This window comes from Lissotriton vulgaris, chromosome 9 (assembly GCF_964263255.1).
Source record: "Lissotriton vulgaris chromosome 9, aLisVul1.2, whole genome shotgun sequence".
NCBI classification, from domain to species: Eukaryota; Metazoa; Chordata; class Amphibia; order Caudata; family Salamandridae; genus Lissotriton; species Lissotriton vulgaris.
In genome coordinates, this window is record NC_141697.1 from 1,224,547,388 (window position 1) to 1,224,566,111 (window position 18,724).

Here is an 18,724-nt window from a genome sequence, read left to right on the forward strand (position 1 = left end):
GGTTCTATGAACAACCACGTTGTATATAACATTCTTTCATACTGGTTCATTTTACTCCAGTTTGAAAAATCTGAACAATTCTTGAAACTTCAGATGAACTTTTATATATGATTGTTTTTATTCTGCATCTTTCGTTTTATATTAAATTGAAGAAGGCAATAAATGTCTAGATGGAAAAATCATCTGAAAATATGACAAGCACCTAAATAACAAGTTGTCACTACAAACCGATCTTCGGCTTAATATTTTCTCAAACACTATCCCCCAGAGAGACCTCAATGATGGATCCTTAGTCTATACTCACCAGTGACATGGTTTGCTTAGTTATCAATTAATGTTTTGTACTTTCATTTATTGGAGTTCTCCAGAAATGAATTAGAAATGTGAAGAAAAAACATTACCCGTGGTGGTGCACAGGCTTTTGGGTGCTCTTTGAATCACAGAAGTGTTGAGTATAAGAAAATATTTTTTAGAGGTTTTGCATTTAGAAAGCTTGAAAATTGTACTAGCTGAAACATGTCGGTCTTTCCTGAATATAAGATTTAAATTGAGTATCTGTTTGTGAAGTAGCAGCTTTTTGGAATCTCCTGTCTCGATTTTCTTTTAGATTCTATTTTTCTTCATTACATTGATTTTGCCGTCACTTCGCCTTTACATGATATTAAAGTGTATTTTTTCTTTCTTTTTTATATACTTAACTTGAAGTATTCATTGCTGCATTGCTCCCAGCGAGGCAACACATCTGTCACCTTTGAGCTGTGGTTACACATCCCATGATCTCCGTGGGAGCAGGCATACAATCTATCTCATTCTTTTCTGAGTAAATTAAAGTGTTGAGCATAGAAGGAGCACCAGAACCGAGCCCCAAATATATTTGCAAAAACCACAGGCGATGGACAGAATGCCGAACAATGTCTGGATGGTGTGGAGTGCAAAAAACGATGGATTTAGGCCCAGATCTCTGTACTGGGGTGAATGTATGACATTGTTCTGCATTCTGTCCATTAACTGTGGTTTTTCCCCAATATATTTGGCTTTAAGTTCTAGGACAGGGGTCCCCAACATTTTCTGTAGTGAGAGCTACTTCTGATCAGTGGAAATCATCGTGAGCTACTGAAGGCTAAACAACTTGTGCATTGTTACCAGCCACGCCGACGCCCAGCTTCATTTCCTTCAAGTCTAATGTCCACAGAGCCAGACACTATGGTTTGAACAAAATACTTTGACTGAGGGCACTATGGCAGTGCTGCCATGTTTGCCAGTGAGAGTGCGGTCTTTGGTGATGAATGTGTGCGAAAGAATGGGATATATTTGTAAGAGTGCTGAGAACCTGTGTAGTATGTACTTGCAGCACAGGACATACCTTTCACCATATGTGGCACAGTTTGAGAATGCAATTGACAAAATTGGGATGCATCATGTTTTTCGCAATTTTAGATATCGCAATCACATTGCGATTTCTAAAATTGCGATTGCATTTAAGAAATCGCAATTTGAGATTTCTTAAATGCAATGCATGAACATGTTAAATTTGCGAATTCGCAAATAGGGAGAGGTAAATTACCATGAAGTTGACCTTCATGGTAATTTGTGAAAACTTTCAAAAATGCACAAAAGTGCATTTTTGAAAGTTTCATTTTACACACACACATGCCCTTAGGGCATGTGTATGTGAAAAATGGACTTAAAGTTATATTTCAGGGGTGCAGGGGGGGTTCCTTTGAACCCCCCCCTGCACCCTTGAAATTGCATTTTCAATTTGCGATTCGCAAATTGCAAATCGCAAATTGAAAATGACTTCCCATTCATTCCTATGGGCCTCTAGGCCCATAGGAATCAATGGGAAGGGATTCCTTAATTGCGATTCGCAAATTGTGAATCGCAATTAAGGAAATTTAAGAAATCGCAAAAAAAATTGCGATTTCTTGGTGCATAGCCGTTTGCAATTTCTTAATTGCGATTCCTTAATTTTCGCAATTAAGAAATCACAAACGGCAACAATGATGCATGTGGGAGACAATCTTTTTTAAATGGGAGAAATGTAAAGTGCAGAAAAATTATCTGCAAAAAAGTTCATCCTATGGGAAAAAAATCTGCACTTTATATTTCGTTTAAAAAATATGGCTTTTTTTTCTGTTATACTTACGGCACTGTGTCTACTGGCCACTGGGAGTAAGGGGCCTGCTGTTTGTGAATGTGACACTTTGAAATGGGAGAAAAGTTAAATGAAGAGTTAACTTAATCATGAAGGCAACTTTCCATTTTAATTTTCTACCATTAAGAAGCATCCAGAAACATCATTTTGTTCACAGTTCCAATAAGGAGTTGAAAAGGACTTTTAATTAAGAGTTAAATACCTCAGTGCCTCAGTTCTTCCCCTCTGTGCCTCAGCCTCAACCTGGGTCATAAATATGAAAGCTGCGCTGCTCATTATCAGGCCCTGCTATCTGCAGCCTGGTGATAATAATGTAAAACGAACACAGCCTTCCCTTAACTTTAAAAGGAAAATATGATCTTGTGCATATTTAAAAATGAACTCAAGGCTGTGAGCTACTCTGAAGGTGTCTGGGAGCCTGTGGCAGCTTGAGATCGACTGGATGGAGACACACGCTCTAGGAGTTGTTTCTTGGGGCACTTTTATATATAATAGTAAGCCAGACAGCAACATAGATTTGGAGTCTTGTTATTTTCTGAGGGAGCAGCTTGTTGTTACCATGTATTATTACCTTTATATATCAATATATTTAACAGCTGAACAACTACAAGCTAAAACAATGTCCATGGTAGGCAGCTAAGCTGTTAAAGAAATAGATAAAAACCTCTGTGGAACCAGACATGTTATCTCAGCCTTACAAACGCTCGGTTTCTTCATCTGCTGGCTGCAGTGAGTTTGTGTGACCTGCAGACTAGTGATTCAGATGTTGGCGGGACTGACTCAGCCTTACATCCCTCTAATGTTGGCAGAATGAGAGCTGGTTGGGCTGGGTAATGTTAACCGTTGCTCTTATTTAGATTCCAAACACGGGCTCTGTGTTGTTGGTCCAGGCGCTCCCATGCACCAGGTAAATATATTTAAATTGATTCAATGATGTCCATTCCCACCCTCCAAATAGATCATTTTTATTGCATCAGTACCGATTGTCAAGTAGATTAATTTCTTATTTCTGAGTTTTCTACAATGCAGTCATCCGGTGCAGTTAAGATTTTAGGGCCAGATGTAGGAAGGCTATTACCGACCGGTAATAGGCTTTTCACATGTAAGTGGCAAATTTACCGATTCGGTATTTACCGAATCATCATTTACCGATTCGGTATTTACCGAACCGGTAAATGGCATGTAGGAAGCACTTTGAAGAGTGCTTCTGTGCCTTAAGGACTCGTTATTTACCACCAACTATTAGTTGCTGGTAAATACCGAATACCTCTGTAAATGCAAATCTGTGCATTTACACCAGTGCCATGTGGCAGACACACATGCCCTTAGGGCATGTATGTGTGCCACATGTGCACACCAGCACTATTCAGGGGTGCAACAGGGTGTCAAAGTGACACCCTGCCACCCTTGACTCTTTCCCTATTTTACAGAATCGGTATTTACCGATTCAGTAATTGACATTCATTCCTATGGGCCTGAAGGCCCATAGGAGTGTATGGCAATACCGATTCAGTAAATACTGAATTTTAACGATTCAGTATTTTTTATGGATTTTTTTTACCCAAATAGCATTTACCGATTCTAAAATACCGAATCGGTAAAATTCAGTATTTTAGAAACGGTAAATACTGTTTACCTACATCTAGCCCTAAGTGTGCTACACAAAGGTTACCAAAACCAAGGCAGTATTACATGGTGAGGCTAAATAAAACGATGGGCTGAGGGGGTGTCCGGGTAGCAAACATTGATGGGAGAGACCAAACGAGCTGGAGAGGGGTAAGGATTAATCGGTGGCTGAAAGTTGGTAGGAGACTTCTGGTAGGTACTGATGAGGAGGATGAGTTTCTTGGTGGTAGCATGCTAGGTGAGGGGAACCCGGCAGGTGCAGAGATGGGGGGTCCCTGTGGAATGGAATAGTTCAGGTCGGAGAGGTGTTCCTTCCTAGGTTCATGCTGGCTCAGAGTTCTACAAGAAGTGAGTTTGTTGGTTGAGACTTGTGCTGGGGGAGGTACTTTGTTGACTGGTAGTTTATGGGCAATTATTTGTTATTTGTGAGGAGGTCTCTAAGTGCTTAAGGTCAGGAATAGGAACAGTTCAGATATGGCGTAGGACAGATGGAGCCCATTGGCCGGTTCATGACAGGAGCAGCCAATGGTTCAGGAGGCGGGGCTAGAAGTTTGTTTACTGGTTTCTGGTGAGGACCAATGCAAGTCTATCACAGCTTCTGAGACATACTTGCGTACACCTGGAACATAATTACCTACTTTGACAAGACACAGGTATGAGTGAATGAGCTCAGCCTCTCACCTTGTCCAGCTTCCCCGCCGCAGACAGAGCTTTGGTCGCCTTGTTTAAAGCCTCAGTGGCGTTCCGCCTGTTGGCCTCCATCTTGTTGCGCAAGGATGCCACGTCCTGCGACAGGTTGGACAGCCGGTCCATCATCTCCATCTCCTTCCCTTCAATGGAGTCGATCTTACCCAGAGACTGGTACCCAGGGAGAAGGGAGCAGGAAGGAAAGTGGAAAGAAGGGGAGGAGAGAAGGGAATCCAGAAGACAAGGGAGGGGGAGAAGAGATGAGAGGGGGGAAGAGAATGTATTCATTTAGTTTTGAGTTTTTATAAAGCACAACCCAGACCCCATGGGCACCAAAACCCTGGGCTTGGAAATCATTAAGGACAAATAATATAGTGTGACGTCATCAACATCAGGAGGAGCTTAAATTACCATAAATCAACAAAAATCAGAAATGAAAGACTGCATAATAAGCGATCAGAATAAGAACACTTCATACAAAAACCTATGATTGTAAACAACTCGTTTATGGACCAATTGCAAATCTGGCTGTAAATATAGCGGTAATGGCTGCGTCCGTGACCGCGTTCGAGGCAACCGATCCTGCAGCATCTAGAGGATACCTCCTTGATTTTGGGGACGGGTTACCCCCTATCCTTTCTGCCTCCTTACACCAGTAGCACAGTGGTGGCTCCTCGCTAAAGTGGAAGAGCGTCGCCTCACTGCTCTGCGAGCCGTTTAAAAAGGAAAACTAAAAGCATATTAACTACGGTTATCGTTTTAGTTTTTCTTCCTGCTTAGGCGCGGGGTTCGGCCAGAGCAGGGACCAGGACGGAGGCGTGTTAAGCACACTCTAAAGTGCGCAGGATGATTTTGCCGGCACTCTTGGGCCGGCCAAAAAGTTCTGCACACTTTGCATGTTCCTCAACAGGCTACATTACACAGCCTGGTGGGGGACATGCACAGCCTGTCTGTCCCCAGCTAAACACCGAACCACAGCGCTCAGACTAATCACAACCCTGTATTGCAGCGCTGTGATTGGCCAGGGGATTCTGGGAGGCTGTGTGCATCTTGTTGCATCGCTTAAAAAACAATAGAGGAGAGGCTGCGGCGGCCGGCACCCAGGTAAGTCATTATATTTAATTTTTTATTCCCCTCTCCGGTCTCCCCGCCTCACCACCCCCATTCAGTAGCAGCCGCCACTGCAGCAGCATTTAGCTGTCAGAAGCATCTGTGGCCATAACTGTGCGGAGTGTGGTATTACCGTCCCACAGCCATACGTTTTCCACATGTGCTGTAAAGATACCCCAAATGAACAATAAATCTTTGGTAACTCGGTTAACCCTAATTTTTTTCTCCACTGTGTTAACAACTGGATCTAACTCCCCGGCATATTGATCAAATAGTCATGCAGCGCATTAAGCCACCTTGCAGCGCTGCATGACAGGGAAAGGGCAGGAATGCACAGTATTTAACATTATACAGGGCTTTCCTGTCTTTTCCCAGTGCTGACGCACAATGTGCTGCCTGGCGCCAACACAGGGACTCTTGCATCATGGTGCAACGGTGCCTGCGTGGTAAGCAGAACTGTTTTTGTGCAGGAAGAGGCACATTCCTGCACAAAAACAACCACTGAGACACTTTCCTCTTGCTAGGTGCGCTGCAGCACACTTAGAAAGAGGAAAAAACGAGGAGAAATAAATATATTTCTCCTTGTTACGCCTCCGCTGGGGAGGCGTAGCAGTTTTGGTGCATTCCCAGGTCTATCACTTATGGTTATTCTGTGAATGCGTCAATCCATGGGTGTTGCATGGGAACACCCACGCACCATCCGTGACACGCCTCCCTGAGGAAGAGTAACGCAACGCAGCGGTTTGCGCTGCGTTGCACCAGATTTATCAAGCCTCTCAGGGCCACGCAAGGTGGCCTGCGTGGCTTGACAAAGTGCACTTAGTAGTTGTGCGGGGAATGAGATTTTGATACCTTTTCTGATCACTTAGATACCTATCTCATTCATCTATTTGGATCGATTATTTTCTGTCATTGAGTAAAAGACAACCCCCGCATAGGTTAAATAAACCCCATAAACTGACGCAACTCTGAAAAACCACTTACGACTGATGAAGTTTTAAAAGTTTAATATAAAATCAGAATAAGTTGCATATACAATCCTCTCAGGATAAGATTCAACAAGTATACAGGAACTAAAAGGAACATAAATTCCCTAAAGAACCTCAGTCTACAAAAGAATACAATTAAAGTCAATTCCAATATCAGCAGATTAAAAAGCATAGACACAAAGTGGTTCCGTTGCGTCATCTACAAAAGAATAAACAAGTTAATTCTGTCCCTACTCTATACTAGGTGACATCCCTACTTCGCAAGTTCCTTACCTAAAAAAGGTGTCAGCAGTTTGACTTCCAAAGAAGTTCAAACTCTCTTAGCCTCTAATGGTAACTTATGTCGAGAAGCAGTACCCTCTCTGCCTACCCATCCGCTCTCTAAGGGTCCCCGGCCTACTGCTCTCTTGCGCTCTGATCTTTCTGCGCTCGCTCCTAACTTGCTCTCAGGCCATCTGCGCATAACTTCTCCCCGGGGTGCTGTCCCTAAATACACATGGGTGGAACGCCCCTTGACGCCCCCCACGTACACATTCACATGATGTCATTTCTAGCTCTTTCCATAGCTTCATCTCTTCGCGTCGTCCGTTAAGTTGACCTTGCTTCGTAGGCACCATCTTTGTCTTCTTGCTGGTGACTTCATTGACATTCCAGTTGACACTTTCAGAGCAAAGTCTATCACCTCAACAGACCTTTATTCTTTACGACTATATTCTTAACCTCGTTTGGTCCTGTGAACGGTCATTTCTAAACAAGACCCAAATTCCAAGCGTCTCTTATCTCACTTAGGCCATAAACTTCGTCCAACATTGTCACCTTAAATCTAGCAAGACCTTTGACTCTTGTCTCGCACATTCAGATCAAGGCTATCCACAATTCCTGTGAGCCCACTAAATTACATGCAGCAGACTACACTCCCGCGAACTCTTGGTCAGTTAGGTTAAAATCACACATGACCAAACCTTTCTAACATTCCTACAAACTCTTCTACACAGTATAACCTTTAACACACATTTATATATATCGAATTTAGCAAAGCAATGATTATGCGCGAATGCATTCTACATAGAATACAACTTATTTTCTCGTGCTTACATCGTGTTATACATACTTTGCACATTTCTTCGCTTTACATTTTCGTCTTCTTTCTCTGCTTAATAATTACACACGTCCATGAATTCTGGTTTTGCACGTTCTAACGTTCTTAAGCATTTCTATACATTTCTATATTAGCCCACTATGTATACGGGCCTTCTAATGCATTTTCTAAAGTGAATACAAATACATTTCCTATTACATTGGTTACATCGGCTAATTTATACTACAAGTGTTAACTTCACGTTATAGATTCTACGTTTGCGTTATATGCGTGTAAATATGGTCCATACATATTTTTTATTCAAATTGCGCTCTCTCAGTTCCCCCCTTTGATGACCTCTAGTGGTCATCACTAAATGCAATTTGAATAACATCTTACACAGAACTAGTTACAAGATTCCCTCTTTTTATCGTTTCAAGAGCTCTTAAACTTTTGTACTGTTGGTCTTGTAAAGCAGCTAATCTCCTTTCTTGCTCTCTCATGGATCCTTGTAACCGGTTCGTCCTATACCATTTATACAATTTCACTAACCCTAACAATGTAATTATGCAAATCAATACTATTAATACAGGTTTTAATATGTACCACACAACGCTTTTACCAAGGTTGGCAAACCAATTTCCAACTTTGCCTACTCCATGTCCTACTTTTTCCCAAACATTTACTTTTGTTAAATCTTCGATTTCTTTATGTATCTGTGTAATGTTTTGTATGACTTTCTCAAGTGGTTTTGAATTATCTGGAATGTAAGTACAACATTCTTGGACCTTCAAAGCCTTGCAAACTCCGCCCTCTTTTGCTAGCAGTACATCTAAAGCAAGACGGTTCTGAAGAACCATTGCTCTAATCGACTGCATCTCTCCTTCTACTAGCATTAATGACCTTGCAGTACTTGCAGATAATCTATCTACAACTGTAGCTAGTCTCCTGATCTTAACATCGTTAAGTATTAAACCTAACATAGGAAACATCGCTCCAAAAATGTCTCCAACTACTTCAGCATCTCCTATTTCCCTTTTCGTTCTTGTCGAAGCCTTTCCTTCTATGATCTCGAAATCCTTTGCATGATATATTTTGGGGAAGACAATTGCCAAGTAACACGAACCATACCAATTGTCAGGCAGTTTTACATAGGCATTTCTTCCACATACAAAATATACATTAGGAATCGCTTGCATCCCTTTCATAATATCTTTCGTATAGTACTCTAACCTAAAAGCATGTTCGCAATTTACTTCACCTACAAATACACTCTCATAATACGTCTTGCTTCGAGTTAAACATAACTTTCCTTTCTGCGTTCTATCCAAAGCTGTTGGACCATTGCTACCCTTCTTCTTGTGTGCTTTTTCTTCTTCGGTCCAATCTGTTTTCCACTGTCCTGACATTTTTAGAATCTTCTGCCTTCTGTATCTGTCATCTACCTGTCCTATGAACTTTTTCTCTACCTCTGACACTTTGCAAGTCAGATTATTTCTGCGTGCATATGAAGTATCTAATGTATCCCAAGGAAGAAAGAATTTTGTCAATCTGTCTTCCTTTTTGTAATAGTCCCACTTATTCATTTGTTTATAATTCGGGACTTCAGGCAGTACCGAATCATAATTTGAAAAGTAGTACTCGAACCCTTCTCTACCATAAAATATACTAAGCAATAAACTACATGTTATCCCATATGTCAGTGGGAGATGATGATATCTGATGCCTTCGTCTACGGAAGCCGGCAATTGCATACATACATAACATTCTTTGGCCTCCATGGCATCGATATACTCATACAATAGCTTAGCATATGCATTTGACCTAAAATTTCCCTGTGACTCGTCTACGTGTAACCTACGAGCTTCATTTGCCAGTAACGTCTTTTCACGGATGACATTGCTCTCCTCCTTCTTCCCAACAAGAGCAGGTTTCAAAGTCGTTACAGGCTTTACATCTGTTGTCTCTTTTTCACTTGCATGTCCTACCATGTACGATGTGGTAACTACTGTAATAATAAGAAAAATTACTACTGCTATTAGTGTACCTATTATGCATTTTGCTTTTCGGTTTGGGTTGCCATTCTCCATGTTATCAAAACAGCGTAGCTCTTTCTTTTTCGAAGAAAAGTTTCTTTTCAAGTCTTTGTCTTGCTTTATTTGCCTTCTCAGTCTGTAAAGTGCTCTTTAGCAACAAAAGTCTCTTTTCGCAACAATGTCCTTTTATCTTCAGCAATAGACAACCCTAACCCTTCTCCGTCCTCTAAATGCAATCCCTAATTTTATTCTTCTTTCCACTCGGCGCTAGGTTATCTTATTCTTTATAGCTTAAACACAAAAGTCTTTATGCATCTACAATTATTCTCGTACCTGCAGCTCTAATAACATGTTCCAATAATTCTAAACGAATGACTTTTTCTTCTTGTTCTGGTATTTGATGACCAAAAGTCGGAAACTCTAATCGATTTAGCACTAGATCCTTGATCCGACTCAGGTAAGGGGGTATGGGAAGTGTGAAAGTCAGTAGCCCCTCAGTCTCGAGTCCAGGCGTCAACATCCATATTTCCACTGCCACAAATGGATCGAGATTGATCACGTTCACTTCTTTCACTCTCCCAGATTTCTGTCCCCAAGACATCTGCTAGATAAGTCCACTCTGGGGTGGCGTACCTTCTGCAGGGCACACGTACCCTTCTTGATCTTCTCGGACTCTCAGAGCCTGAATCTGTAGTTTCTTCTTCTTGATCCGACTCTTCAAACGCCACCTCCGATCAGCCAACCACGCCCTCGCCGCCGTCCCCCGCATCCGAAGAGCGACTACAGGAGGAAGGTCCTTCTCCTACCTGGCCGCCAAGACCTGGAACTCCCTCCCGTCCGACCTGCACCTGACCCAAGACCACCTCTCCTTCAGGAAGAAGCTGAAGACCTGGCTGTTCGAGCAGTAGCGGCACCCCCCCCCCCCAGCGCCTTGAGACCCTACGGGTATGTAGCGCGCTTTATAAGTGTCACTGATTGATTGATTGATTCAGAGATCGGGACAAGGGTTCTCTCTTGAGTTGCTTTTAAGCTTGGCCTTCTCCTTCTCTCCGGCCAACTAGCTTCGTCACTCCTTGTCCTCCTGCTCCTTGTTCTTGGACTCGTCTCTTGATCACTCACAGCTTGTTCGTTATCTGATTCGAACTCCCAGGTACTCTCTTCCTCTGAGACGACTTCGGTCTCACTGGTGTCCTGACCGTCGTCGGCCTGCTCCGACACAGGCTCAGCCTCTTCGATCACCTCTACAGCTTGGCTTTCCCCCTCTGTGGCTTCTCCGCTTTCTGCCGGATTCTCATCCGAGAGAGGAGCTGTTTCTTCCAGAGGTGTTGGCACTCTTCGGGTGTGTGAGGCGTGTATCCAGTTGGGCAAGCCTCCACACTTTACTGCAGTGTTCGTAACCAGTATGACTTGGAACGGTCCTCTCCAGCGCACGTCTAGACAGTTCTTCCTTACATGCTTCTTCACCAGGACCCAGTCCCCCGGACACAGGTCATGGCACAAGTCTTGTGCTGATGGAACCTCTGCAGCCTGGACCTGGAGGGACACAGAATGAATGGCATCAGATAGTCCCTTGCAGTAGTCCAAGATCAAATCGTCTGTGATGTTCAACAACGCTGCAGTCGGAACCGATGGCAATCTCATAGCTCTTCCCATTAGCACCTCGTGTGGAGAGAGACCTGTTCTTCTATCTGGTGTGCTACGTATGCTCATAAGAACCAATGGAAGTGCATCTGGCCAACTCAGAGATGTTGATGAACAAACTTTGGCAAGTCTGGATTTTATCGTACTGTTAATTTGCTCTACGATCCCTGAAGCTTCTGGTCGATAACTACAGTGGAGCTTCTGGTCAATACTCAAGGCTGAACATAGCATCTTCACTATTTCGCTGTTGAAATGAGTTCCTCTGTCCGATTCCAAAGAGGATGGCACCCCGAACCTCGGTATCAACTCTCTAAGCAACAATTTTGCTACTGTAAGTGTATCGCACCTACGTGTCGGGTAAGCTTCAACCCATCTAGAAAATATACAGACAATCACTAAGACATATCTGAGTCGATTGCACTTAGGCATTTCAATAAAATCCAGCTGCATTCTATTGAAAGGCCCCCCAGACCTTCCTATGTGACTCAACGTGACTGGTGTTCTCTTTCCTACGTTTAGTTGCTGACAGATCGCACAACGCTGACATACTGCTTCTGCCGCTACTCTAAACTTCGGATTAAACCACGTTTGTCTGAATACTCTCACCATAGCATCTCTACCTATGTGTGCTGATCCATGCAATTTCCTTGCCATTGGACTAACAAGTTCGTTTGGTAAAACTGCTCTCCCATCTGCAGAAATCCAAAAATTCATTTCACTTTTAGTACATCCAGCTGTTTCCCAGCTCTTTTTCTCATCATCTGGAGCATTTTCCTGAACACATTTTAACTCGTCCCACGTATCTACTGTGTCTAACAACATAGTCAACTCAGTTCTTTCCTGTATTCCCCCCACTTCTACATTGGTCGATCTACAAATCGATCCACAGTACTTTAGAGATCTTCACAAACCTCTCTACCTGCTTATACCACTCAACGGGGTTCTCTCTGAGCTTTGGAAAGGAGTTGGTAAATGCCGCTAAATCCCCCCTACTCCAGGGTACATGCACATAGCTTCCGTTCGCGATTTCTCGCAAAGGAAAAGCTTCCATTCGCATTAGCTCTCCATCTTGGGACCTCGCAAGTGCACTCCTCCTGACGGATCCCCTCTTAGACCATCTTTCCTCCCATTTATCCAAATCCCTCCATACTCTGATACTCAGGATCAGTTCCTTTATGTGTACTTTCAGCCCAATCGTCCTACGATCATCCAGATCTTGATCCGTGCAATTTAGCCTATGGTTACCCTGTAAAGCTTTAGTTCGTGACATGTCTATCATATACCTGTCTGCCAACTCAGATAATTTTTCATGAACTGACCTCGCTTTCCGTGTAACATCCTTAGACATAAACAGTATTTCGTCATCATCATACAGCTCTATCCTTTCCATTGGCAATGTGCCGTCTATTATTTCATCCAAGTCTGATTTTAAACTCATTACGTCGAGCCGTTTTGCCTTTATCTCAGCTCTCAGTACCTCACTCCTAGGCTGTTCGTTTACATCCCTCTCACCCCCACTACGAGCCCTACGTCTCGGTGCAGGTGAGTTATGAGGAGTTCTTCTCGCTTCTCTTTGTTCCCACCTCTCTAGATCCCAAGCTCTCCCATCCTCCCTTGGGGTATGGTGGAACAATGATCTATTCCCCATCACTACATTCTGTCTTTTCGACTCGGTCTCTCTAGATGTGAGATAAGATCCTCCGTTCTGTTCTACATCACTGCAACTCCCTTGCTGTCTGGTGTCACTTAATAAATGGAAAGGTCCTTCACGGTCCTCCATGTTCCCGCGATCCCGTCCGTGATCACTGGATGTATGGCGAGACCTTTCGCGACTCCCTATATTCTCGTGACTCCAATGTCGCGCATTTTCTCCCGGGGCATGGTGAGTGCACCTGAAGCTATCTCGGTACTCCTGCGTTTTTCGTTCTCCCTCACTAAGAATGACGCGAGGCACTCCCCCACACCCTGCACTCTTTTCATCGCACATTTGTCTATTGCCACTGCTGGTATGGCAAGTATCTCCCTTGCTTCCTTGACTCCTTCCCTCCCACTCCGGGCTGCTTTCGCCGGCTCCGCAGTGAGAGAGGATCCTGTTATCCTGATCTCTCCATTCTGCTTCTGTTTCTAACTTTTTATTCTGAGTCTCTTCGGCAGCATCCCATTCTCTCAAATACTCCCCTAATTCCTTAAAGGTTTTCGGTTTCTGTCCCCTCAGATCCATCTGTCCTCTCACCCTCTGTTCTGTCCAGGGACCCGTTGCTGAATCCAATGGGGTACTCCGACTCCTTGGTCCTAGCAACTGCCTTTGGGAATTGATCGTATTATTCCTACTTTCCATCTCGGCCCTTTCCCTGTCCCATCGTGCCTGTTCCTCCTGCTGGACTCCCTCCGGGTTGTAGATTGACACTATAGGACCTATGGTAACAGGTACTTGTAGAGCATCTGGCAATTGATACGACCTTGCATGCTGTTTTTCTGGCACCTTCTGGACCACGAATCTTCCTACTACTCTCTGTACGGGACTAGATTGAGGTACTTCCTCACCTTTCTTGGAATCCCACTCTGATGTGGGGAGCGGTTTATATTCCCCCCATCTAGCTCCGTCCCCTTGCTGTAGTTCGGGACTTTCGGCTTCTCTGTTGTACGGAGGTGGTCTATCTAACAATAGCCTCTCTATCAGATCCTCATCTGGCTCGCTATCCTCATCTTCCTCTAGAGGTTTCTTTTCTCCCGTAACCTCTAGCATTGGGTACAATTTGTCTGCTTCTATCTTCTGCACCCTCCACTTTTTAGCTTCATCATCCCATTTAGCATCCTGCACTGGTTTTACCGATCGTCTCACTCTTTCTTGGCGTCTATTCGAGCTCTTTTCGTGTGCCGTTCTAAACCATGCACTAAGGGCTTCGAACTGTGTTGGCCTCGGTAGAGGTCTCGTTGCTAGCATTACCGCTTTCAGTTGGTTCAATACTTCTAGCTTAAACGTCCCGTATCTTGGAAACGTCAGTTCCTTATTCCCTTCTGTTAGCTTATTCCACTCGGAGATCTATAGTATTGAGTGTAACCCTACATTTACTGCCATATAATAAGCTGGTGTGCCTTCTGGTGGAGCTTCTTCTCCTGCATACAAGTTTCCTCTATCTCTCTTAAAGATCGCCCTTAAACGTTTAAAACACTTCATTTTCAAGAATCTACGATTTTCCTTAATTCTCTTCCTTATTTACTTCCTGATGACAAACCAACCAATCCCTACGCAGCTCTCGCTGACCAGCCTATCCCAGTGCGACTCTACACTGACCAACCAATCTCAGCGCGGCTCTACGCTGACGTCACTCGCCCCCTCTGCAGCAGTTCCCCTCCTTTCTCAACTCGTCTCACGGTCTTGCATGCGTTTTCATTCATACACCGAAAAATGACTACTTCCGTCCAAGCGATCACTTTTCTTGACTGTACGTCCACAGTCTAACTGTAATTGTCACCTCAACTGACGAGACGTCTTCCTCTCACTTCAGACGCTCGCCTTAACTGATAGGTTACTTACACACAGTAAACGTCCGACCAGTGTCCGTTACTCATACACTCACTCTGTCACTCCCCCTATCATCGGTCCTTCGGGCGATCAATGGTACCTCATGACCCCCTTTACAATGGTAGACAATTACTCTGGGTGTTCGATACACCCGAACCACTTAAGCCCTCCTTGAACTTAAGATTTTATCCGGTTGCGCGCGCTCACAACCTTCCCTCAATCACACTACAGGCATTCAACTCCGCTTGACATTACAACACAAGTACAACATAAAACACCGCAATCTGGCAACGCATGACCCTTATACTCACTCTCGACCGACTCTGCTGCTTTTCTCTCGCACCGTCAGCACCGTCTTCGGCAGGGATTCTTCTTCTGGTCGCCGATGACTAGGGACCTTGGGGTAATCTAGACCTGACCTAGGTTGTCTTCCTCAAGAAGAAAACCATCTTTCTCTGCTACCAACTGCGGGGAATGAGATTTTGATACCTTTTCTGATCACTTAGATACCTATCTCATTCATCTATTTGGATCGATTATTTTCTGTCATTGAGTAAAAGACAACCCCCGCATAGGTTAAATAAACCCCATAAACTGACGCAACTCTGAAGAACCACTTACGACTGATGAAGTTTTAAAAGTTTAATATAAAATCAGAATAAGTTGCATATTCAATACTCTCAGGATAAGATTCAACAAGTATACAGGAACTAAAAGGAACATAAATTCCCTAAAGAACCTCAGTCTACAAAAGAATACAATTAAAGTCAATTCCAATATCAGCAGATTAAAAAGCATAGACACAAAGTGGTTCCGTTGCGTCATCTACAAAAGAATAAACAAGTTAATTCTGTCCCTACTCTATACTAGGTGACATCCCTACTTCGCAAGTTCCTTACCTAAAAAAGGTGTCAGCAGTTTGACTTCCAAAGAAGTTCAAACTCTCTTAGCCTCTAATGGTAACTTATGTCGAGAAGCAGTACCCTCTCTGCCTACCCATCCGCTCTCTAAGGGTCCTCGGCCTACTGCTCTCTTGCGCTCTGATCTTTCTGCGCTCGCTCCTAACTTGCTCTCAGGCCATCTGCGCATAACTTCTCCCCGGGGTGCTGTCCCTAAATACACAATCACAGTATGGGTGGAACGCCCCTTGACGCCCACCACGTACACATTCACATGATGTCATTTCTAGCTCTTTCCATAGCTTCATCTCTTCGCGTCGTCCATTAAGTTGACCTTGCTTCGTAGGCACCATCTTCGTCTTCTTGCTGGTGATTTCATTGACATTCCAGTTGACACTTTCAGAGCAAAGTCTATCACCTCAACAGACCTTTATTCTTTACGACTATATTCTTAACCTCGTTTGGTCCTGTGAACGGTCATTTCTAAACAAGACCCAAATTCCAAGCGTCTCTTATCTCACTTAGGCCATAAACTTCGTCCAACATTGTCACCTTAAATCTAGCAAGACCTTTGACTCTTGTCTCGCACATTCAGATCAAGGCTATCCACAATTCCTGTGAGCCCACTAAATTACATGCAGCAGACTACACTCCCGCGAACTCTTGGTCAGTTAGGTTAAAATCACACATGACCAAACCTTTCTAACATTCCTACAAACTCTTCTACACAGTATAACCTTTAACACACATTTATATATATCGAATTTAGCAAAGCAATGATTATGCGCGAATGCATTCTACATAGAATACAACTTATTTTCTCGTGCTTACATCGTGTTATACATACTTTGCACATTTCTTCGCTTTACGTTTTCGTCTTCTTTCTCTGCTTAATAATTACACACGTCCATGAATTCTGGTTTTGCACGTTCTAACGTTCTTAAGCATTTCTATACATTTCTATATTAGCCCACTATGTATACGGGCCTTCTAATGCATTTTCTAAAGTGAATACAAATACATTTCCTATTACATTGGTTACATCGGCTAATTTATACTACAAGTGTTAACTTCACGTTATAGATTCTACGTTTGCGTTATATGCGTGTAAATATGGTCCGTACATATTTTTTATTCAAATTGCGCTCTCTCAGTTGCGTCGTGCTTGCACCCCGTTGCGTGCTGCGAGTGCGACGCAAATACTTGATAAATATGGACCGCGTCTTCAAGTCAAGGCTCAGTCAACAGATATCAAACATAAAACACTTCACCCAAGCTTCCACTGAGAAGAGAGCCCAGCGTAGAACGTGATGATGTTTGTGAATATGTCGCTCATTCAGCTGGTCACAGGGTTGCCGGGGCGGTTAGAGTGGCACCGTCACGAGCGTGGCGCTGGGGAAGCTGCCGACTGCATCACTGCATTATGAGGAAAGACGAGGGGTCTTCCGGCAGGGTCTATGGTTCGGGTTGGAGGTCCACCCAGGGCCATGCGCCACTGGCCCATCCAGACTTCCTTCGCGTCCTTGTGCCTGTCCTGTGACTTCAAGATACATTCAGATCTACAAACACAAGAATACAAGGAGACAGTCCTGGCCCGGGTCAGCTCCTCGCCTCTGGTCCCATGGGGGACTCTTCCTACAGCTGGGGGTGAGGGAAGGGGCTGCTGCCTTCTAGAAGGATTCTAAACAGGTCTCTGACGCAGCCCTGCGCCTCCAGCCATCTCCAATAATAGGCGATTCCAGAATAGTTTTGGTTGGATGACGTCACATTGGGATTTGAGATCTATTGTGGCGTCATTCAGTGGATGGACCCCTTTAAAAATTGTTTTTTGCACCCCTTGCACTGATCTGATAATTGTGATCGCAGTGGAGAGTTGTGCGCTCACAGCGGAATATTGAAAAAATTCTGGTACAATCTGAAGAAAAAAGTCAGTCACTCAGAGACGGCGAACATTTGTATCAGAGCAGGTGCGTCTGGGACATGCACCACTGCACGCGCATCAACATGATGTGTAGGGTCTGCTGGAGAGAGTACAGAAGCCAGATGAAAGGTACAGGAGGCATGTCACAGCCATGGACAGCCCCAGACCGCACACTGCACAGCTGCGTTTCCATCACTCGTGACTGCACTACAAGGAGAGCTCTGAAGTTTCACGCGTGCATGCATGAGGGGCCCATTCAGTCCAGGTGCTAACTCCGTGCTTTGCATTCTGGGATTTGTAGTCCTCGTTATCACATTATAAATTCAGCATTGAAAGTCCCAGAATGGAAAGGCAAACACTGAGGTGGGGCTGGGGGAAGGGGGGCGGACCTACTCATGTATGGACCTGGGACACTTAAGAGCTCTGCTATGTACAAGGAACAGGACGAGGAAGGTATTTGCACAAGACAACACAATGTCTGGGGTAAAATGATGTAGCCGAGAATAGAACGTGAGCAAGGGTTTCTGAGTCAGCACATTAGCCACTAAATCACAGGTCCTGAGATAAACATTGACACGTCTTTATAATTTTGGTATTTCGACCGAAGCATTCTTGCGACAGCTCAGCTCCAATTAATGTGCATTGGAAAAAACGTATTTCTGTCAGAGAGAAAGTAAATAAACATGAATTTTAGCAAAGAAAGGTGTCACTGTGCCACTCCAGTGTCAAAGCTTTCAATATTTCCGCTGCCAAGGGTGTATTATTCGTCCCACCCATTCCAGGTTTTATCTTTGCATTCCAGTACTTGTAGTTTAGCCCATTATAAATGTGGGACTCCATGTACCAGAATGCAAAGGGAAATAAGCCTTTTCAATGCAATAGGTCTCGCATTTGCGAGTGTTTAAGCTATTACTATTGTAAATTACAACGCCTTTTATTTATGTGTTTTTATAAGCAACACATATATAAAAGATATTGTGATAATGCCAATAGCTCAAATTCTCGCAAGTGCATGACAACTTTAATGGTGGCTGTGCCCCTTTCTTTAGACGCTGC

General features: G+C 43.8%; 1 protein-coding gene across 1 annotated transcript in view; it reads right to left on the reverse strand.

Moving 5' to 3' along the window:
- Positions 1-18,724, reverse strand: part of LOC147693100 (laminin subunit beta-1-like) — a 381,988-nt gene that overhangs the window by 10,134 nt on the left and 353,130 nt on the right. Inside the window, exon 34 of the mRNA XM_086939353.1 lies at positions 4,463-4,639. Within this exon, the coding sequence (XP_086795479.1) occupies positions 4,463-4,639 (177 nt within the window). The remainder of the gene's footprint in view (positions 1-4,462; positions 4,640-18,724) is intronic.